The sequence below is a fragment of the Sphaerodactylus townsendi genome, linkage group LG04 (genome assembly GCF_021028975.2).
Source record: "Sphaerodactylus townsendi isolate TG3544 linkage group LG04, MPM_Stown_v2.3, whole genome shotgun sequence".
Taxonomy (NCBI): Eukaryota; Metazoa; Chordata; class Lepidosauria; order Squamata; family Sphaerodactylidae; genus Sphaerodactylus; species Sphaerodactylus townsendi.
Window position 1 is genome coordinate 31,272,973 of NC_059428.1, and position 24,067 is coordinate 31,297,039.

At 42.9% G+C, this 24,067-nt stretch overlaps 1 protein-coding gene across 1 annotated transcript in view; it reads right to left on the minus strand.

Moving 5' to 3' along the window:
* FLT3 (fms related receptor tyrosine kinase 3) overlaps nt 1–24,067 on the minus strand; it is a 50,032-nt gene that overhangs the window by 20,897 nt on the left and 5,068 nt on the right. Inside the window, exons 5-17 of the mRNA XM_048494042.1 lie at nt 22,073–22,215; nt 21,838–21,988; nt 19,345–19,510; nt 13,211–13,317; nt 11,735–11,849; nt 9,212–9,392; nt 7,938–8,039; nt 7,714–7,846; nt 7,506–7,610; nt 4,526–4,636; nt 3,955–4,102; nt 2,836–2,963; nt 2,184–2,317 (exon numbers count right to left, since the gene is read on the minus strand). Coding sequence (XP_048349999.1) covers nt 2,184–2,317; nt 2,836–2,963; nt 3,955–4,102; nt 4,526–4,636; nt 7,506–7,610; nt 7,714–7,846; nt 7,938–8,039; nt 9,212–9,392; nt 11,735–11,849; nt 13,211–13,317; nt 19,345–19,510; nt 21,838–21,988; nt 22,073–22,215 — 1,724 coding nt within the window. The remainder of the gene's footprint in view (nt 1–2,183; nt 2,318–2,835; nt 2,964–3,954; nt 4,103–4,525; nt 4,637–7,505; nt 7,611–7,713; nt 7,847–7,937; nt 8,040–9,211; nt 9,393–11,734; nt 11,850–13,210; nt 13,318–19,344; nt 19,511–21,837; nt 21,989–22,072; nt 22,216–24,067) is intronic.

Here is a 24,067-nt window from a genome sequence, read left to right on the forward strand (position 1 = left end):
AGAAGTTGGCAACTCCTGGGGGGTGCAGAGTGTGAAATAGGGCCTGCCAACCAAAAGTAAGCCCATTTTGCCACAAAGAGGTTCAGGAATGCTCTCTGGCTACCATATTTAGTGGATTGAAAAAAAAACCTTTATCTTTAGATGTGCTTATTTTTAAAGAGTTGCATCTGGATGCCCTGGACTCAATTCCAGTTCCTCGCAGGCACACAGCAGCTGCCATGAATGGTTATTAAAAATAAAGGGGATCCTATTTGGGCACAGAATGCTTCCACAGGGAGAGGAAAGACTCCTGCCTTTCTCCTCAGCCACTTCCCCGCACCGAAACAGCCCTGTGGGGATTAGTTCCTCATTTCTGATGCTCCAGTATTCTGTGTACGCGGAACAGTAAAAATGGGGAAATAATCTTCTCCTCCAATGTTGTTTCAGCATGGGAAAAGAGCTTTGGAGAAGGCAGGATCCCTTCACTCCCCCATAGCAGGCTTCCAAACCCAAACAGACTCTCCTTTATTCTTGATTTTTTTAAAAAAAAAATCATCCCCTCACAGCTCTTTAAACACACCCATGTCTGGTTTGACCCTCACTGAGTTGGCAAACCTACAAGTAATAAATCCTGCAAAGAAGGAACTGAAACATATTACTGAGGATATGTTTGATAAATGTTTTGTATACTGAGGGAAAGGTATGAAGTACAGCAATTCTTGCAGCCACACAGCACATACAGAAAATGCAGAAGAAGCCTGCGGGGTCTTTGCAATGGTTGCATTTTTAAAGCTATGGCCTGTTAACTCTACAGGAAGATAGAAGACTGAATGCTGCCTTTTGAGAGTGGTACTCTTTGTATATCTTTGTATATCTACAATGTTTGTTCAGCCTCCTGGGGTGAAGGCAAAGGTTACCAGTAAATCCCCAACACTGCAGTCCATGGGCTTAGAAGAGTATAGCTCTTAGACTGTACTGTAAGTATGCAATCCTTCACAGGTTGACTTAGACTCTTACTCAGGCCTATTCAATACTTCTAGAAAACTGTTCTTCTGGTTCTACTGTTATTCATGTTTGGTGTTAGGAACACTTGACATGGAGCATCTAGTGGAAAGGTAAAGAGTGACCTAATGGAATTTAGATACTATATACATTTAAAAACATAAAATAGATTGTGCTAATTTAGTCCAAGAGTCTATCTTGTCTAATCACCTGTTTCTCATAGTACCTAGCCACCTGTTTCCAGAAAGCTGATAAGAAGGGTGTGAAGGAAGCTGCCAACCCTGGCTATTGTCTCCCAACCACTGTCTCCCAGTATTCAGTGATATACTGCATCTGAAGATGGAAGTTTCATTTAGTCATCCTGACCAATGACACTATGGTTCCTATTCTCCATGAATTTGTCTTTTAAAACTATCTGAACCAGAATCAGTTTCACTGGTAACTGTGAACTCATGAATTCATGAACTATGAATATTGGAAAAGAGAGAAACTTCTCTCTCTCTACTTTCTTCATAGTAAAAAGCGATGGGAATGCCATCAAGGTGTAGCCAACTCAGGTGACCCCATAGGGACTAACAACAGAAAGAGACTAATGGAGCTGGTTTGCTATTGCCTTCCTCTGCATAGTAACCCTGGAGCCAGCATGGTGTAGTGGTTAAGAGCGGAGGACTCTTATCTGGTGAACAAAATTTGTTTCCCCACTCCTACATTCCTGCTGGGTGGCCCTGGGCTCTGAACTTTCTCAGCTCCACAAAGTGTCTGTTGTGGGGGAGAGGGAGGGAAAGGAGTTTGTAGGCCCATTTGAATCTCCTTACAAGGGAATAAATCTGAACTCTTCTTCTTGGTGGTCTCCCAGCCAAATACTAACCAGGGCAATCCTGCTTAGCCTCTGACAAGATTGGGCTAGCCTGGTCAGGTCATTTTCTCCATATCATGCCTAATTCTATCAACCTCTACCAGGCGAAAGTATTGGCTTTTTAAAATATCTATGGCCAGGTGGGAAATGTTGACTGCATTGTCAAAGACTTCCACGGACAGAATCAGCTGGCTGTTGTATGTTTTCTGGCCTCGGTCAGCTACTTTTTGCTTCTAACTTTTTGCCCCATATCTATGGCTGGCCTCCTCCAAGAGGTATGTCACGGTGAGATGCTGGTTGCCTTTTTCAAGGACCCCCTTGTGTATACATAACATAGGAAGCTTACTGATTTGGATTCCAAAAACTCCATTCCTTTAGCAACTTGATAGGAGAAGTAAAGTAGGTCGTCAAAAGTCAATATATCGAGATCCTCTTCAACCTCCAGTCTCCTGTTCACATATTTAATGTCTTCTGCAAACAAAAGGCCAGGACAATAATTTTATTCCTCTAGCTCTTGAGTCTCTGTTACTGGAATTAATCCCCACATTACTACCGTGTTTTCCCGAAAATAAGCCCTACGCCGAAAATAAGCCCTATCGTGTTTTTTTAGGATTTTTGAAGGATGCTTGAAATATAAGCCCTACTCCAAAAATAAGCCCTACTGGTAGTTACAGATCAGGATGGTGTGATCCAGCAGGGTGCTCCCTGCCAATGAGGATGCGGCTTGCATCACATGTGACCGGGAAGCAACGGCGCTGCCGAGAGCCTGCCTTAATGAATTGTGAAGGTACCGTATTTCCCTGAATATAAGACATCCCCTGAAAATAAGCCCTAATGCATCTTTTGGAACAAAAATTAATATAAGACCCTGTCTTATTTTCAGGGAAACACGGTACCTTGCTTCAGAAGTTTTTTTTTTTTATTATAACCCACAATTCTTGGTCTAAACTCCTGAAGTAACTATGTTGCCTATGAAAGAGCACTGTTGAATATCTTACTCTCTCCAGAAAGTAGGGAAATGTCAGATGGTTTAGAGGCCAAATCCAAGTCTTGAACATGCAGGTTTCCGAAGTCATCCATTCTCTCCAGTAGTGCATATGACTCATTTTTTAATGTATTTATATTTCTGAAAAAAAGAAAGAAACACGATTTTAAGAAGAATGGCTACATTGAAGAAAGCATGGATAAGACTGAACATGCCTCTCCCATAGAACACATAGGCAGCAATCAAATCTGTGTCAATAAACCGTTTTTACAAATAGAAGTGGTTGGAGGTGTTCTTAATCAGAAGTTTATTACTTATGTTACTGGAACTTGAAATGCACTGAATTGCGTGTTTGCTTTAAGCAGCAAAACCTACAAAAGAGATCTCGGGACACTTTCAGTCCAGCAAACCAGTTTGTCATGGCTTTCTTAGACAAACGTGGTTCTTGAAATATAACAAAGTCACATGGTTCTTTGAACTATTATCAGGTGCCTTGGGCCTCAGATCAGAGTTCGGTTGGGTATATTGGGGTAAAACAGCAGAGTTTGCCCAGTCTTGGACGCATGATATTGAGTGCAGTAAACATCAGTCCCCCCAAGAAATAATTTGCAAAAAAGGGAAAATTTACATTTATTCAAGTAGATTCTGTTCACGTTCTTATAGTAGTTGAAAGATAGAAATCCTAATCTAAAGAATACATTTCCCTATACAAGTGGCCAGCGATTCTGGCGTCATGTGAGTTCAGGCATGGAATATTTGCTTCTACAAGAGACACCTGTAGAAGTGTCTGACTCCATAAAGGTCCATCCTTCTCCCTGATTCATGTGGGCTGTTAGATGCCAGTTCCAGGTCGGTCTCTCTCTCTCTCTCTCTCTCTCTCTCTCTCTCTCTCTCTCACTCACACACACACACACACACACACGAAATAGGTGTGTTTGCCAGACACAATTCAAGTATAACTAAGAAAATGATGTTGCTGGCAAAAGAATGGATGCACATGTTGTAACAAACTAGAATTCACGTTTGCACATATACACAGCACTTCTATGTGAGAACAACATAGACAGTGCTCACTCATTCTTTGCTGGGCATTTCATACCTTTACCCAAACTACAGTAGGCTAGATAGTTACCTCGGATGGTCTAGGAAATTGTGATAAAAGCTGAAGTTATGCTGTTTGAAGATATCGGTCAACGTCTTGTGAAATCTTTCCCTCTTGCTTCGTAAATAGTTCATAAGATCTCCGTAGCAACAGTATTCAAAAATTAAGTAAATTGGCCCTGGAATATTTGAGTAAACAAACAAATGAACAGTTGCACTTCTATCCGTAAAAGAAACAAAGGAAGCAAACTTTTGGAGGACGCAGTAGAAAAGGGCTTCTTGAACGAAACAGAGAATTCCTTTTTTTTGTTTACTCCTTTCAAAATGCTGTTTTTCACTGGAGAGGAGGCATCAGGAAACTTAATGACAAATTTGGGTTTGCTTCTGTGTAAAGCAAGGAATAACCATGAAATATTAGCTGATATGAGGTTGTTGCATTTTATGTCATGCAGGGAGAAAATAGAGTGGAGCTACTGTGTAAATGGGTCCCCAAAAAGTAAGTAAATTTAGCATTTGGTCCCACCACTAAGAAGTTCAAGAACCGCTCATCAATAGGACAGCAATGACCAGAGCGCAGCATATTTCAGCAACATGCTCCTTACCTGACGTGGTACATGCTCCTAGTAGATTCACAATGTTTTCATGACTTCCAATGTGAGTCATCATTTTGAGTTCTGACATTAGAGCATCTTTTTCGGAAGAGCTGTATTTTTCTGTGAATATAACAGCATCATAAAGGGGGATCTTTAACGCACTGGGGGCATATAGTTCTACCGTTTAATTGTTCAGTGTGCAATGGTAAATTCAACTTGGCACCACAAAGTGGATATTATTTAAGCTTCTCAAATAGCATAGTGTTGTGGATTTACAACACTACCACCAGCAGCTTTAAAAATCAGCAGCTGAATATGTATCTGGTGCCCAGAAAGAACAGCAGAACTTGACAGTTCTCCATTGGTAATTGTGATGCTTGATCCTGCATTGGCATGACCTCACCTGGAATAATGTGTACAATTCTGGGCACAGCAATTCAAGGAAGATATTGACAAGTTGGAACGGGTCCAGAGGAGTGCAACCAAAATAGCAAAAGGTCTGGAATCCATGCCCTACGAGGAGAGACTTAGGGAGCTGGGTATGTTTAAATTGGTGAAGAGAAGGTTAAGAGATGACATGACAGCCATGCTTAGATATCTGAAGGGATGACATGTTGGTGAGGGAGCAAGCTTGTTTTCTGCTGCTCCAGAGACTAAGACCAGGAGTAATGGGCTCAAGGTGAAGGAAAAGAGAATGCACCTAAACATCAGGGAAAACATCAGGACTATTCAACAGTGGAATGCACTACCTCGGAGCGTGGTGGAGTCTCCTTCTTTGGGTTTTTTTAAAAAGAGGCTGGATGGCCATCTGTCAGGAGTGCTTTGATTATGTGTTCCTGCATTGCAGGGGGTTGGACTTGATGGCCCTTGGGGTATCATCCAACTCTATGATTGATCCTATGTATGCTGCTTACTTAGAAGTGAATTCAACAGGGCGAACTCCCTGGTAAGTATGTTGAGAACTGTCACTTTAGTACCAAGAATTGTCAGCATTGGACACCCTATCCAAACTACTCTGTTGTTAAAGGTGATCTCCTGGCATTACAACTGATTTTAAGGTTACAGAGATCAGGAGAAAATGACTGCTTTGGAGAGTGGTTTCTAAGCATTATACCCTGAGAGGTTGCTTTCCTCCCCAAGTTCCAGTTCCAATTCTCCCAGAACTTCCCAATCCAAAACTTGCAACTCTATTAGCGACTTACTACACTTGGCACTCACCTAATATTTATGAGAAATGTGTTCTACAACTGAGGGGTCGCAACAGAAGAAGCCCTATCAAGCATCGCCACTGACTTTGTTTCAGATAATGATAGTACATGAAGAACCTCACACTACCATCTGAAATAGCTCAATCCTAAGAAAAGGCAGGAAGTCTGACCAGCTCAATCCTAAGGAAAGGCAGGAAGTCTGACCAGAGGCGTATATAGGGAAAATGTAGCCTGGTGCAAAATCTGAGTTTTCTGCCCCACCTCCGTATGGGTGGTTGCCCTCCCCGACCATGACCAAACAACATTTTTTTGCACCAGGACCTGGGAGGAAGGAGGAGGGGTGAGGGGGGGAAATTTTCCGCCCCCACGTAACTAAATGGCCACAGCCCAGGGTCATTTGATCCCATATGTCCCCCTGGGCAGCACCCCCCTGCTCAGTCAGAGTATGTTTAGTTTGCCTCAGATAAGGTAAGAGGGTAGAGGGGCCCGTCACAGCCCCACTCCCTGGTTTTGCTGTTATGTGTGCTTCTGTTTGTATTGAATCATTTCATACACACTTTATTTTGTTCTGCTATTGAAACGTTTGAGGTTTGCTGCCATCTGGGCAGAAAATGTTTTAAAAATAAATAAATAAATAAATAAATAAATAAATAAATAAATAAATAAATAAATAAATAAATAATGTTACTCCTCTAGAAAAACATGTGCTCCGTACTTTATATTGCATAATATTCTTAAAGGGTAATCACATCCATGGTTACTTAGAAGTACCCCCCACTATGTTTAATGTGTCATTAATATTGTCCTCTGAACTAGCTGAAACTTCGGAACTGCCTTCAGGGGCAGCCCCATATAAAATGCATCAAACTTTTCAGAAGTATGCTACACTTAGCTTACATCATGCAGAGTGCCCTGCAGCCAAAACAGAGCGGTTTGGGTCACTGTGGCACTTTGCCAGAAGAGGGAGCTTCAGTCCTGCAACCCACTGTCCTCATTCTCTGTACCATAAATGACCGAGCTACGCCATCCCCTGATTACTGGTCTGCTGTTGTCTTGACCTGTCTCCCAACTTGATTGTACGTCAGTGATGGCGAACCTTTTCGAGACCGAGTGCCCAAACTGCAATCCAAAACCCACTTATTTATCGCAAAGTGCCAACACGGCAATTTAACTTGAATACTGAGGTTTTAGTTTAGAAAAAACGGTTGGCTCCGAGGCGTGCGTTACTCAGGAGTAAGCTTGGTGGTAGTCGGTGGCTTTGCTTTGAAGCAACCGTGCATCTCTAGGGTGAATCACAACCCTAGGAGGGTTTACTTAGAAGCAAGCCCCATTGCCAGCAAACCGGAAGCTTACTCCCCATGGTAAAGGGGATTGCACTTTTTTGTTCTTTGCCTGACAATCGGTGTGGGGTTTAACACGCTTTCTAACAGGGTTACCTACACTGGCTCCCCAAAACTTGGTCTTAGGTTTAATGCTAATGAAATCGAGCTCCAACGCTCCAGGCCACAAGCCTTAGGATGGGGGGGGGGGGTAGCACTCTGTTGCTGCTGCGTGCTCCGCTTAGAGCGGGGCTCTGACTCCCTGAAGTGCCAAATTCTCTCTTGCACCCGTGCCATAGGTTCACCACCACTGTTGTAGATGGACCTCAATTTCTCCATCTTTGGCTGGACTATCTATCCAGTCCTGATGCTGATTTGAATACAGGCTCCGCCCCCCCACCATTATATGAATAGCCCACAGTTTTTGCAGTAGAAATGGACCAGATAATTTTTACAACATACCCTTCAGCATTTTGACAGCAACTTGGACTGATACTCCTGCCTCACTAATTCCATAGGCTGTAGCATTCACCACTTTCCCAAAGGCACCAGAACCAAGAATTTGCCCTACAAGGAAATGAAAATGAAAAGGATTTTCTTCAGCTTTCAGTTCAGGCATTTGGTTATCAGTCTGATGGTCCATTTAGTGACAGTAACAGCAGATTCTCACCAAATTCCAGATTTTCTCGTGGAAATTCCCACTTGAGTTCATATTCCATCTCACTGAAATCAACGTAGATGTATTCATTATCAGATGGGCCAACCATCTGTATAATCTGCATCTGACTCATGTATCTAAATCGCTACCAAAAATGGAAAATTGTGAATGGGTTGGAAAAGGAAGCGTGATGAGAAAATGAATGTGTGCGAGACAGGTGCTGGTTCAGCCTTTACCTTTTTGTAGCAGAAGGAAATGAATAGGAGCATCACTGCAATGAATGAAATAAAGAATCCAATCGTTGCATATAAAGCAATATGACTCAGCATGGCAAAGACCTCTGCAAATTGAAAAGAGGCAAATTACTGAATGTGAAATCAGCACTTCAGTGCAACATTGAAAATATTATTACTTTCTGAACTTGAGGAAATAACCCGAAACCTGCATAAAATTCAGGCCACAATGCATTTATTTGTCCGGAGGAGGAGGAGGAGGTGGGGGGGAGGAAGGGGAGGAGGAGAAGGAGAAGGAGAAGAAGAAGAAGAGCTGAATTTATATCCCCCCCTTTCTCTCCTGTTAGGAGACTCAGAGGAGCTTACAATCTCCTTTCCCTTCCCTCCCCCACCCCCAACAAACACCCTGAGAGGTAGGTGGGGCTGAGAGAGTTCCAAAGAATTGTGACTAGCCCAAGGTCACCCAGCTGGCATGTGTCGGAGTGCATAAGCTAATCTAGTTCATCAGATAAGCCTCCACAGCTCAAGTGGCAGCGGGGAATCAAACCCAGCGTGCACCTGCTCTTAACCACTACACCACATTCTTTTTTTTAACATAATATGGCACCAGCTGAGCTCACGCTTCACATACATGCCATCAACAAGACTCCAATAGAGCACTCTTTGTAAATTTGTGACAAGGAAGATAAAAAAAGGTCATACATTAAATGAAAACAAAAACAGCTAAAAGCCAATTAAAATCAAATCACCTTCAATAACAATAGAGTTTGATGGGCTGTCCCTAATTTTGTTGATAGGCCACTTGTTCCCAGTTAATAGAGCTACAGAAGCAGATCTGAGAGACCTGGGATCAGATGTCACTTCTTTCATGGACTTGTGTGCCTAAGGCCCTGTCCCTACATGCAGAATAATGCACTTTCAATGCACTTTGAAGATGGATTTTACTGTGCGAAACAGCAAAATCCACTTGCAAACAATTGTGAAAGTGGAGTGAAAGTGCATTATTCTGCATGTGCGGAAGGAGCAATTTGCTGAGCAAAGGAGAGGAACAATAAGGCTGGGTGACAAGTCTGACTGGTCCAACTCTAAGATCCAGTCCTTGACTGGAAGAAGTCATGCTATAAGAAATACATGTTTTGTTCAAAGCTCCTTGTAGACTTTATTTCGGGCCCTGGAAGACAATATATCTTTACATTACAAGGCAAACACTGTCACCGCATTTCACAGTGCTTTGCAGACAACAGGAACAAAATTCTGCCCCATAGATGTAACATGACAATACCTTTGGTTTTCAGGGTGGTTTTTTTGCAGGAAAAACCGATGGTATTGTTTGCACAACACTCAATTACAAATCCTTTTTGCGCCTCCGTTGTATGTAAAATGCTGTTGGTGATCCAAGAACCAAAGGTTTTTCCTTCACGTTTGTCATCTGAAATTCCATCTGTGACTTGTGTATAGCTGAGGGGAAAAGAAATGTATTTATGTTTTCTACTGTTTACCCAAGCTTCTGAAAAGGTCAAGGGCAGAGGTGGGATCCAGCAGGTTCTCACAGGTTCCCGAGAGTAGGTTACTAATTATTTGTGTGTGCCGAGAGGGGGTTACTAATTGGTGATTTTGCCACGTGATTTTTGCCTTAGTTACGCCCTCCTCTCAGCAGTAGCACGCAGAACTTGAAGCAGTCTAGCAGGAGGTGCACCGGCGTGCGTGGCAGTCTGCGCCTGCGTGCATTCATTTCCCGCCAAAGGACCGGCGCAGCAGCTGCGTCCTTGCCACAGCTCCGCCCAGGAATGCCCTGCCCCTGGAATGCCCGGCCACGCCCCCGATGTGCCCCGCCCAGCCACATTGGCACTACGCCAGTTTGAATCCCACCACCATGGGAACCTGTTACTAAAATTTTTGGATCCCACCACTGGTCAAGGGCAGATGTTTGTGACTTGTTTTTATTTCTGATGCATATTATGCACTAGAACCATGAGTGATGGTCCATTTAATGCCAGTAACAGCAGATTCTCACCAAATTCCAGAATTTCTTGTGGAAATTAGAGTCTCAGGCGCATTCTACACCATTTTCCCCAAAGCAAAGTAATAGGTAAGATACCTCAGAGTGACTTCACAGGCCTGACAAATGTTTACCACACCAAACATATACAATGTGAAAGAAATCTGGGCATCTCCAAGCATCTGGAAATACATGACTGGCACACGCAAAGGAGCTTGCCTGTGTCCACTGCTTTTTTGCTAACGTTGCTACCTATTCAGTGGCAAACACTGGGCTACCACAAGGGGGCCACATAAAATGTGAACTGCCATTCTCTACTGAGACTAGGGTTTCTTGACAAAACGTTAATAAAACGTTAATAAATTTTCTACTGAGACTAGGGTTTTTTGACAAAATGTTAATACAGAGAAGTGCCTAATGGATACAGCTGTGAATCAGGCGGTCCCAAAGGTGTGTTTCCTGCAAAGTACTATCCTTCAGCATCCTACCCTCCCCCCCCCCGCCAGAATATGGGGATAATTACTGAACTACATTGTCATAGCACTTTAAGGAATAATTACAGATGTGTAAGCCAAATGCATGTAAAAAACTCAAAAATAGTATATATTGTAGCCAATTATAGTATACTTAGATACAGTATAGTGAATCAGTTCGCCCTGGAAGGCCTTGGGGAGGGCGGTATATAAATATGATAAATAAATAAATGAAATAATAAATAAATAAATAAATAAACAAACAAACAATTATTATACTTAATACAAATAATATGCATACAATTAAACTGTATTATTTATTACTATTACGACATTCTATCTATATAATATAGTTGAGCATATCAGTACTTCAGGAAAAAATAAACATGGTACGTGTTAAGTGAATTGTGATTCGAGTGGACTATAATGATGATGACGATGATTTGGAAATTGAGATTCAGAAACTATGCCACAAAGCAGCTGAAGCCTTCTTAGTGGTACCATTCTGAAAACACTAGGGCTGCACTTGAAACATCTTCAAATTGACAAAATCAACACCTGTCAGATTTAAAAGGCAGGCTTGCTGGGATCTGCATGAATTCAATGCCAATACATTACAATGTTCTAGGTCTCGAATTGCAATGAAAGAAGAAGAAGAGTTGGATTTATATCCCCCCTTTCTCTCCTATAGAAGACTCAAAGGGGCTTACAAACTCCTTTCCCTTCCCCCCTCACAACAAACACCCTGTGAGGTAGGTGGGGCTGAGAGAGCCCAGAAGAACTGTGACTAGCCCAAAGTCACCCAGCTGGCATGTGTTGGAGCGCACAGGCTAATCTGAATTCCCCAGATAAGCCTCCACAGCTCAGGCAGCAGAGTGGGGAATCAAACCCAGTTCCTCCAGATTAGAATGCACCTGCTCTTAACCACTGCTGCTCATGGCCAACAAGCAGCTAAAGAACTGGCAGTTTTGATATCAAACAACAACAACAACAGTAATAGTAGTTGTAATTTTAGTATATTAACATTTTTATGTACTATGTATTAAAATTGGCTCCTAGATTCTGGACCCACAAAGCTCTGGACCTACTAGGCTCTAGACCCACAGCGCCTACTTGGAGAGGTGTAGAATAGCTGAGGAAATAACAGTGATGCCAGATGAACCATGGGTCTGGCCCAGTATCTTCTGATCTGCTTGACAATTTAGTTTGTTTTAATGGAAATCTAAAAGTATGTCTGAATGTGAATAAATCACACTGGAGTTTTTTGCACCCTTTCAACGGTACAACCACAGACATCCAAGGAAGGGGCAGTGGAAATCTTGATTTACTTTTCATCGTCTTCAGGATCAGAATACATCCTCCAAACCCAAAATGCTGCAGGGAAGCTCTCTGTAGTGCAGGACACTTGATTTGGCAGCGAGACCGATGATACTTCAGGTTTCTCTGCAAAAAAGTAGCATGAAAAGAGCAAATCCTTTAGAGAAAGTCTTCTCAGACTTTGTCAAAACAAAACTTCCCCAAATTTCCAACAGGCAGCCCCATTCAAAGCTGGAGGTGGCAGAATGTGATGCTTTCTGGAGGTGCAGGAAGTAGGGGGGGTAAAGCTTGACACCCCCCCCCCCACACACACACACACACTTTGGAAAGCTCCATAGGGCTTCCAGGACTTATGCCACTCTTAGGGTGGTGTAACTCTGATGGTTGGGGCATTGTGGTCCCAGCCTGAAACCCTGGAAGGGAACTGACCAATGTCTGCTTCACCCCGGGAATGCACCGTCCTGACCCCTCACGCTGGTGTCCATTAAGGATTCCAGCACTGCCCCTCTGCAGTTCTGTCTCCACGTTTCACCGCAGTGGGGCTAAGGGTGGGCAGCTGCTGGTGTGCCTTCCTCCTCGGCCAGGGCAAGTGCCTTGGGGAGGATAAACATGCTGCCACAAGGCTGGCCACGCCCTCATGCCCTCCCCCCTCAACGGAGCTCTTTAGAATTGCAACCTCGAAAAAATGTAAGTAGTCAGCAATATTCGTTCTTGTCTCGGGCTGGGTGCAGAAATCAGGTTTACACCCAGTCACATCCAAATGTGATTCTGCACAACATTGAATCAGTCTATTCCTCTTACCTGTATTGTATATCTATTGATAACAGTTGCTCTGGGACCTCAAACAAGGATCTTTTGCCACCCTGCTACATGAGATGCCTGAACAGGAATATCAGAGGTTGGACCTGGGACCTCCAAGATACAAAGCTTATGTCCTGCCAGTGAGTAACAGGGCTGCCTAAAAGTGCTGCTCTGTATCCCCTGTTTCCATTAATGAAACTTCTAAACAACGCTGCTGAACAAGCGTAAACAGCCAACACCAGAGCTTGGGAAGTTGCTGCCCATATCTGCAGGAAATCAGATACAGAACTGTTTTGTACAAAATCATCATGGGTCAGTCTAGCCCAGTATTACCTACCTTACTTGGCAGGGGCTCTCTGCAGTCTGAGGAAGGAAAGTTCTTGGTTTGTGAACTCCTTTAATTGTCTGTGTTGGAGATTCACTAGCCCTTGTGCATACGTGACCTTTGATCCCTCCCTGATAATGTAGGAGTTCCCCCTTGGACTATTTTTTTTGCATTTTGTTTCCTCCGCTGTCAAGATCTACAAATTTTTAACTTTAGATATTATTCCACATTTATAAAAAGTCCAAAAGGCAGTGTGGCAAATAATAGTCTGTGAAAGTCCTATAGGCAATGTCAGGAATGGGATCAACTGGACACGGGAAAAGACCATGTAGGCAAAAATTGTGTGTGTGTTTTTACTCACTTTTCACATATAGTTTTAATGTTCTCTCCACACGCTCATCATCATTTTCTGCATAGAAAACATATTCTCCTGGCTGGTATTTATGATCACAGAGGGTTGCAGAGATGCTGTTTCATAAAGGAAGGAAGGAAGGATCATTCAAGCATGTCTCCAGAGGTTGTTTTTAAAGCCAACCAGGCAGCTATCAAAGAATCAGAACCCAAAATAGTATCATGATCAAGTTACTACATTTTTTCCATTACTATTGTTCAAGCAGCACCTTCTCTTGGAGATGCATGCTCTGAAAGTATTTCATTGACTAAAGGAAGACATTCCATGCAAGTCTTTATAAAAAAAAACACCTTTCCAACCTAACCAGCAATACTAGACTTTCAAGGAAATCAACACAGTGGCTGGTAAAGTTACATGAAACTTTTTTTTAAAAAAATGGTGACAGCAGTTTGAATGAATCCAGGTCACTGGATTGCAAACATATTTCTGCCTTGAAGCAAGTTCTAAAAAATTAGTTCTGCAAATGTTCAGTGAGGATCAGTCTGAAACATGAAAACTGGTCTTGAAGGACAACCATTGTTTAGCATCTGTGATGAGTCACCAACACCCCCCCCCCCGCATCCCTTTCCATTCCACAGAAATTTCATAAGTTATAAAACGAACACACACACACAGAGCTTTAAAATATTTCCTATTTTTAAAAAATAAGATGAGCAGTTTTCTTGAAGCACATGTAAGATGCTAGTATAGATGTGTGTAAGGCAAATTGTGAAACCAGACTGAACAAGTCCTGGGCAGGTAACTTATAAGGAAGAGTGAAAGCACAGAGGAGAAACAGTCACAGTCATGCGATCCCACTTTGCCTTTTTTTGCAATGTAGATACCACACAAAAGTACAGATTGCACGCTCTTACGTTGAGCACAGAATCTTGGATGATCATGTGGAACTTTGGGTGAATGAATCAAAATGAGAGTGAGAGAGAGAGAGAGAGAGAGAGAGAGAATGTTATGAACATTCTGACAAAAAAGTCCATTCTTCAGGAAGATCCTTCTGTTGATGATGAATAAGGTACCAGAACTGACAGGCTAACATTTAAAAACTTAATGTTAAGTTGTCCCTACTCTGAGACTGCTGCTGAGGAATATTTGTCTAATGTAGAAAAGGCTACACTGTGCTTACACAGGTGAGGAAGGAATTCCACACAGATGTGATCCTCCAGACAAGATGTGAAAATGAAATTTTGAGCAATTCATGTGGATCTCTTAACACATTGTGTAGGTTGGATCCTTCCAGTTTTTGCACTGGTGAAAAAGAGCAGAGGATCTACTTTTCACCAGTGCAAAGACTATGTTGAGAATAAGACCCAAGTGGACAAAAACCACTAAAAATGGGGACTGCAGTGAGAAAAGTAGACAAGATCAAACACTTGTAGGATTCAACCCTTTGATTTTAGAGATGTGTACACATGTGCATATAAAAATGTACAGTATGAACTCTGTACATAGATTACCAAACATGTGTGTACAATAGGACCAAATTTGGCTCTAATTTCACCCAAAATCACATTATCACTGAATGGAACTCTTTAGGAAGATATTACATTTACTAAATCAATGATAACAATAAACATGAGGACAGGTTGTTTATTTTTGTTGTATAAATGCCCCCCCCTCCCAAGATTATGGTAATTTATTTTTAAATACTGCTATCTAAAGCAGTTCCAGTATTTAAAAAGGTGAGGAAGAAGGTGGTAAACAAAATGATCATAACACAGAGATTTTGGTTTCATGAGACAATTTCATTCGGCAGAATCAGTCTGATTTGTGCCGAAGACAAAGGAAGGCACAATCTATATGCAATTATCTTGATTTGTTCTGAAGAAGTGAAAGTCAAGTTGAACACAGAGACATGTTCTGTTTTATAAAGAGGGAACAGAAAACTGAAAAGAACCAAGAACATGCTGAAGAAAAAGGGAAGTTGCAGGTGTGGTTTGAAATCAAAGGCCAAAGAAAAGAGAGGAAAGTTTCTGTGGAAATTTACTTTTTACTTGGAATACCACATGACACATGTAGTTCTCGAGCAAAGGAGGAGCGAGGGGAAATCTTTTTCCTCAACCAAATTGCTCCCTCAGTGGCGTAGGAGGTTAAGAGCTCATGTATCTAATCTGGAGGAACCGGGTTTGATTCCCAGCTCTGCCGCCTGAGCTGTGGAGGCTTATCTGGGGAATTCAGGTTAGCCTGTGCACTCCAACACATGCCAGCTGGGTGACCTTGGGCTAGTCACAACTTCTCGGAGCTCTCTCAGTCCCACCTACCTCACAGGGTGTTTGTTGTGAGGGGGGAAGGGCAAGGATATTGTAAGTCCCTTTGGAGTCTCCTACAGGAGAGAAAGGGGGGATATAAATCCAAACTCTTTTTCTTCTCCCTAATTGATAAAAGATATGGATTCTCTGTATTCCTGAACAGTTTCATCCAAGGCAAACAAAGACCAAAAGGGAAAGAGCAGCAAAAATAACAAAAAAGGATCTGACAGGAATAAAGCAGAAGGAACAGGTGATATTCTTACTTGAACCTACAACAAACCCCAAAAAACTGCTGGTCATCTTCAGTGCTAATGTTTGAATCTTCAGTGTATGGTCGTTTTACAATTACTATCCCTTCAACATATGAATAGTGTACTGTGACCATCCGTCCCGATTTTCGCGGGACACTCACGCTTTTGGCGCGTAGTGTGTCACAATGTCCCCGCCATTTATGCCATTGTCCCGACAGCCGATTAATGGCTCTGTAGGACATTCAGGGCGGGTGCCTTGGGTGTCAGGAAACAGGAAGCTGCCCCAGAAGAACCGTATCTTCTGGGGCGCTCCCCTGTTCCCCTGACTGGGGAGCTCACCGAAAGCAGTGGTAGTGTGGTGCTGGCGGGTGGCGCCACTCGCCTAATACAAAAAATCTGGTCACCTTAGAATAGTGTCATGTTTGCCACCCTGGTTAGCAGGCAAAGCAGTTGATCCAAAACATTAAGGGTTTAGCAGTCTTGTGCAACATCTACCCTGTCCCCAGCTGAATACAACCCACAAGCTATATAAAGTGTTCATCCAAGTATTGTCGAAGGCTTTCATGGCCAAAATCACTAAGCAGTGGTGGTGAACCTTTGGCACTCCAGATGTTATGGACTATGAATTGTAGTCCATAACATCTGGAGGGCCAAAGGTTCAAGCCACTACTGGCCATCCACTAGGGTGTTGTGGGTTTTCTGGGTTGTATGACTGTGTTCCAGTAGCATTCTCTCCTGATGTTTTTCCTGCATCTGTGGCTGGCATCTTCATAGGATCTGATGGTAGTACAGCAAGTGGAGTATATATACCTGTGGAATGACCAGGGACCAAGATTTTGACAAACGTTGTTGAGAAGGCTGGGGACTCCTGGCATACACGCAGGGCAGCAACAGGTGGGACATGCTGGCTACAGGGACCTCTAGGTGGGAATAAGGATGGGGCTGTGGCCCAGAGGCAGAGCATCTGCATTTTGTACAATGCACCCAGTGAAGCAATTAGATTGAGGGCAGAGGCGTAGCACCAATGGGTCAGGGGGATGCACATTGCACCGGGTGGGCGCCCCTGTGGAGGCATTCTGGGACGTGGTGGGCATTCCAGGGGGTGGGGCGTTCCAGGGGCTTGGAGGGGCACGCGGTGCACGCACGCACCAGGTGCACTTCCCCCTCGCTCCATCCCTGATTGTGGGACTGGGATTTTGGAGACCTAGGTTCAAATCCCCATTCAGCTGTGGAAGGTTGCAGGGTGACACTTGGGCCAGCTGCTCTATCTCAGCCTAACTGATTACACAGAGGTGTTGTGAGGATAAAACGGAGCAGGGTGAGAAGATGTTGTCAGACCCTTTGGATCCCCTCTGGGGAGAAAAGCAGGATATAAGTATCTAAACAAATAAACAGATGGGGGCAAGTTTACCCCACGTGAAAGATGCAGGCAGAAGGACACCAGACAACCCAAACTGATCCAAATGGATACAGATGTCAACCAAATTCAATAAAGGCTGAACACTTGAAAGAACAAAAAAAATTTAATGGAAGAAGCTCTGGAACAGTTCTTTAAATAAAAATGAATCCAAGTGCTCTGTCAGTGTACAAAAAAACCAATAAGACCACTGCATAGGAGTACATGACTTTCAAGGTCCGATGCACATGAATGAACTTACTAGTTTCCTACTATGCTCAAATAAGCAAAGTCAACACTTCTCTCACTATACCTATGTTTGCATAGTCATAACAGATTGGGTACACGACATGCAATAATGTAGCTGAGGTTCACATTAACTAAAAATTGTATTGGAGGGCTTGTAATAATAAATGTTAAGTCTAATTTCAAATTAATTTTGAAAGGGACAAGCACCTCCTGTACAATGGGGCATCTACCGGCACACCCTGTGGCTGGTGTCCCTGGTGGCGGCGGCGGGCAGCAGCAGAAGAAGAAGAAGAGGAGGAGGAGGAGGAGGAGGAGGAGTTTGGATTTATATCCCCCCTTTCTCTCCTGTAGGAGACTCCAAAGGGGCTTACAATCTCCTTGCCCTTCCCCCCTCACAACAAACACCCTGTGAGGTGGGTGAGGCTGAGAGAACTCAGAAGAACTGTAACTAGCCCAAGGTCACCCAGCTGGCGTGTGTGGGAGTGTACAGGCTAATCTGAATTCCCAGATATTAGTTGCCCCCCCACAGCTCAAGCTGGCAGAGCTGGGGAATCAAATCCGGGTTCCCTCCAGATTAGAGTACACACCTTGTTCTTAACCACTCATGCCAAACTGCTGCTCAAATATAACAAATGTATTATTACTACACATATTATTATTATTATTATTATTATTATTATTATTATTATTGTTTATTATTATTATATATTTGCTTGTTAAGTTGTTGTTGTTGTTGTTGTTGTTGTTGTTGTTGTTTGTTTATTTGTTTATTTGTTTATTTGTTTATTTGTTTATTTGATTTAATATATCGCCCTATCCCCGACTCTAATATTGAGAGAAAACTTTGGCCTGCTCCTTGACTCAAAATATGCTATGGAAATCAATAGAAACTTGCTCAACCTGAATAACACCTCAGTATTATGCCAGGACTGGCATTTTAATTCATATTACAAGGGAGCTAGCAAGGATGGAAGTCCTGGGAACATTTCAGGCAGCTGAATGAGCTTTTGTTTCGTGACTTCCCCTGTTAATTTTCTTGGAATTATCACACAACAATTTATTTATTTATTTATTTATTTATTTATTTATTTATTTATTTATTTATTTATTTATTTATTTATTTATTTATAAATCAATTTTATATACTGGCCCCTTCCCCGGAAGGGCTCTAAGAACAACTAATTATACTTTAAAAATCCATTGAAAATCACCTGGACACAGAAGCTATTAAACATAAGTTATTGTAAACACATCGTAATCCTCCTTCATTTCAAGCATACACGCCTTTGGTTTTGATACTCCATTGGAGCCACACATGTTTCCTCTTTGGTACTTCACCCTCACTGCCGATCAGAGAATCCTCCCTATGGTTTCCAAACGCACTTTTAAGTGAGATTTTCTCTTTCCCTTGTGCAGGAAAGCAAAGGGAGATCAAGCCCTAGAAGGCATCCCTTGAGTTTTCTTACTTATCCTCACCTTTCCCTGCCCAGACTACAAAGTTCCTCCCACTCTTTGGACCACCATTTCAGGATGATCAGAAGGGCTTTAAAAAACTGAACAGTGAAGGCGCATCGCTAAAACAATGAACCTAGTGACATTGACAAGGCAGGTCTAGTGAAGTAATGCTAGACCAAAGAAGGCAAAAAATAAAAATAAAATAAAAGGCAGCAGGCAACTTCCCAAAATGGAGGTTGCATGGAAACAACAAGAATGCAGATGAGTGGGTAGGGGAAATGGTGGATTGGCTCAGCTGAGGACACTTTGCAAGAGGGTAACCTGTGTAAAAAAAAGTCACGAGGAAACCCCACTGCACAGTTAGAAAATCTGTAAGTAGCTCATGCACAAATGACCTGTGATTCCACAGATGTCAGTGGGACTTAGGCTATCATCTAAGAACCTTAACGCATTCATAATGAAAACAAACTGGAGCAAAAAGATGATTACCTGTAAAGATCCGTATAAGTTTGATTACAAGTAAATGACTTTTGGGAAAACATCCAAAGGCATCTGATTGGTGGATAGGCTTTAAGTTTGACTTCAAGGCAAATATCTTCCTCCAAGCCAACCTTGAATACCGCCTGTGAATCCATGACATTGATAAACCCCTTATCTGTTCAGAGATATGTCAAAATTATGCCTCAGGAGTTATTTTGTGTGTGTGAAGAATAATGAAATTACACACATCTCTATTTCCTTATTATAACACAACTAGGGAAGGATTGCCCTAACCTGGAAGGCCCAGCTAACCAACTCATTGCATCTCAGAAGCTAAGTGATACAGCGGGGCTTGGCTAGTATTTGGATGGGAGACCAACACAGAATTTTAGGATCTCTACACAAAGGTAGGCAATGGCAAACCACCTCTGATTGTCTTTTGCCCTGAAAACCCCACAGGGTCACCATAAGCCAGGTGCGACTTGATGGCACTTTCCACTACAACGGAAGTGTTGCCGAGCTTATCACCTGATGAGGCTGCAGATACCTGAATGCCAAAACAGCTCTGTGGGAACCAAATAAAGGGCTTATCCTGTCTAGAGAAGAAGTCTATAATAGTGAAATAATAGGGAATTAGTCAGTCTCTCATTTAGACTCATGGTGGCTAACCTTGGTATCTTTTGTTATGGATTCATACTTCATCAGCCCCTGCCAGCATGGTCAATTGGCTATGCTGGCAGGGGCTGATGGGAATTGTAGTCCATAACATCTGGAGTGCCAAAGGTTCGCCACCACTGTTATAGACCAACACAAATTTATTCCCCTGCAGCATAAGTGTTCATGGATTCAAGCTTGCTTCATTTAGTCCTGCACCCTATTTCCCATATGATCCCCCTATCAACAAGGAGTTCTTCCAATTGTTCTCTATCAACTGGTGTGAGTCCTACTACCTTTGAAGGCTGAGGGTCCGTTTGTCTATCAGTGGCCGATTATGCATGGAGCACCTTCTGCAGCGCTCTTCGCTCTGCAGTGGGATCTACTCGCATTCCCTTGCTGACACTAGTGGAGGTTCCCCACTGCCCGCTGCCCAGCTTGCCTGCCCTCACTTCTGGGTCGCTCCCCATTGATCACAAGATTGACAGCTTTTTAAAAAGCCTTGTAGATTTTGTATTGATATTCTTCTTCCATGGGGCGGCCTCCCTCCCTCCCTCTGTTGCAGTGCTGAAGAGCTCAGGAGGGAGGGAGGTCAGGCTTGACCAATCACTGTTGGCAGCAGAAAATGCTGTGACGGGGCAAACCCCTGCTCCTCCCCCCCTGAGAAAGCTACAGGAGCAGGGAGGGCGGGAAAAGGGAGAAGGAAGAAGAGGTGGGAGCGCACGAACGGGGCTGTGCAAATATTCTTCACAAGGTCTGGACTGCTGGCTTTTTTTTCTTTTGAGCCCTTTACATTTCATATGGATATTTCTTATAGTGCTATTGCATAGGCTTGTTATCGTTAATTTTTGTTTCTTAGGGGAAAGTCTATCCCCTGAAAATACTTGGGAGGAATTGAGGGGTGGGGAGGGAAGAGACCAGAAAGAGTGGAATTATCGAAGCAAGGGGAAACATTGGCGGTTGTCCACTCTCAGGAACTTTGTCACAAAGGAAATATACACTCGCTGCACGGTAGAACACCAGTGTATAATCGGCCATTGTTAAAAGTTGGCAGAACCATCTTATGTGCAATTTTCTAACCCTCTGGCCCTCTTTAAAGACAGTGGTCATGAGTATACCCAGAGGCAGAAAAAATTGTCCCTGACAAAAAGGAATATGACTATCTCCCTTCAATTTATAGTTCAAGCATTAACAGGTAAAGAATATAGTAGAATTGTAATAATCCCTAGCTTGGTTGGCTCTCTCTATTTATTCTGTGTAAATGTTGTTACAGTTTTCCTTTTATTGCAATATTGGAGCCATAATGTGACGGCAGGATTTCCCCGCCCTCTGTTGCATTATCCTTATCATGGATTACTTTGGAAATTCCACTGGGATCAAGAAGCATTTTACCAGGACTCAGGGAAAAAAACAGACCAAAGTGAAAATTTTTGCAGAATTCTCAGAATTTCTCATGCAGTTTTCCAGAAAACATTTTCAAAACACAACAGGTCATGCATTTCTGATCTGTTTTGATGTTTTATGTATATTGAAGATTTTTGTTGATCATTCCTGATTTGTCTTCATATTTTATGTAGACAGAGATATTTTGGATTCATTTTTGTTAATATATATTTATATACACTGCTTCTGTGCAACTTCTTATTCTTTGGTCCTGATTTTTGTTGCAGTTGTAACCTTTTTTGTCCAATTAATCTTAATTCCTAGATCGGAAGCAGGGTGATGGAACATAACACAGACAACTCTGGCGTTGTCTAATTTTAACTTCCACCAAAGGGAAGATTTCACTCAGAATGGCAAACTCTGAACATGAGCATGTAAGTATACTTTAGTTGGCATCTGACTTACCTAAAACTTTAACTAAAGCAGTTCCATTTGCATGTTTTGTGGATGAGCAGGTATAATTTCCATGACTGTACTGTCCCACTGATGATGCAAACGCATACTGAGTTTTAATCCGACACTCGTTCTTACGGTGCATTCCATTAATAGTCAGGTTCTAATTGGTAAATAAAGTTTAGCATGTAATAAATCACCATGATTATCAGTAAGTGCTCACAAGAAAAATGATCGGTTTTGTTACCTTGTTTAATGGCTTGTTTTCAAACTCCCATGTGACTACAAACGAAGCACTGTTTGGAGAAACAGCACGGCATCTTAAGAAAAGTGGATCACCAACTTTAAGAAAGAATTCCTGTAAAAGGCTTTCTTCTGTTGCTTGTAACTCTGCAGTATAAAAATATGTCCAATTAAATAAGTAAACCAACAAAAAAGGTGTAATATATTGCCAAAGTAATAATTATAAATAGGCATAATCATTCGAGAGCAGGTGGACTCTAGACTGGAGAACTGGGTTTGATTCCCCACTCCTCCACCTGAGTGGCAGAGTCTTATCTGGTGAACCAGATTTGTTTCCCCACTCCTAGGCTGTTTTTGCACAGTCATAATGCCCCAAGGATCTTACATGCCGCGGTGCTTTTTTCACAGTTTTTTACTCTGCACAGCTCCCTGGTTCTTCCTGGGAGTTGAGGCAGGGCCGGTATGTAATGCCCCTGCTGTTTCTGCATGACTCAAGGGCATGAGTGAGAAACCATGGATTTTAGAGTGGGGGGGTGTTGAAAGTTCCCTAAACAGAAGGGGGAAAATTCTCTCAAACGCACATGGATTTTAGACAGGGGTGGTGGTGTCTGAAAGTGCCCCAAGGGGAGGGGGTGACTCTCTCAAACGCACATGGAGTTTAGACCGGGGGGGGGGGGGCAATTCTGTCAAACACTCAGAGCCTGTTGATTGGTGGGACAGGCCAGAGCGGCAAGGCAGGAAAAATGGCCTCCGTTCTGCTTCCGTGGTGTTTTCACGGCAGCAGAAGCACATGGAGGCAAGCGGAGTCACACAGGGGCATTTCAAAAGAACCCTCAGTTTGGCGGTTTTTGAAAGCCGTGGGGAAAAGGGAAAATGGCGGTGCAACACAGGGGCAGACCCAGTGCAGCTTCAAGGACTGTGAAAAATTCCAGGCTGCACTGGGATATTCCCTGTGCTAACATCGGTACAATTTTGCCGTGAAAAAACTGTCTTACACATTCCTGCCTGGTGACCTTGGGCTAGTCACAGTTCTTCAGAACTCTCTCAGCCTCACCTACCTCACAAGGTGTCTGTGGTGGGGAGAGGAAGGGAAAGGAGCTTGTAAGTCACCTTGAGTCTCCTTGCAGGAGAGAAAGGCGGGGTATAAATCCAAACTCTTCTTCTTCTACCAGCAAGTTCCATCAGTACAGAAGACTTCTCTATGAATCCAAGAAGCTTATTATCCAAATTTAGACCAATAAAAATTCTTTACCTTTGGCCAAATTCCCACTGAAAATTTAATCTAGATACAACCAAGTTTCAAAACAATCGGCACCTTTTCTCCAGGTTCCAACAGCCTCACTGCAGCATGTTTCTAGTGAAGACATCTAGCCCTGCCCCTTGGGGGTGGGAGTGCCTGCTGTCAGGGGTGCAATTGTTAAGCTAGCAGCACCAAAATTTCAGAGTATCAGTAGGAGACTCTCCTGATTATACCACCCAGGTTTGGTGAAGTTTGGTTCATGGGAGCCAAAGTTATGGACCCTCAAATATGTAGCCCCATCTCCTATTAGTTCTCATTGGGGTGTTTTTTTCCAAAAAGGTGCTTATACAAGCAGGTCCAGGAAAATCCCATGATAAGGGGTGGGGAGCTCCAGAAACGGGACTGATCTGTGTTCCGTGGTTTGGCTGTGAAGAGATCTCGAAGGAACCCGGATATTTCGGGTGACTATCCCAGGATTAATTGCCAGTGAGGAAATCACCTTTGTGAAACTGTGGGCAGTTTTGAAATTTTGTGAAAAGGTAGTGGCACTGTGATGAACAGTTACAAAGGATGGTATAGTTAATAAAGAGTGAAGGTTTGGAGGAGAGATCATCCATTTCCTAATGGTGTCTGAGAAGAAGAAATAGCATTTTTTGGATGTTGTGGGTTTTCCAGGTTGTATGGCCGTGTTCCAGTAGTATTTTCTCCTGACATTTCACCTCCTGACGTTTCACCTGGGCTGGCAACTTCAGAGGATCA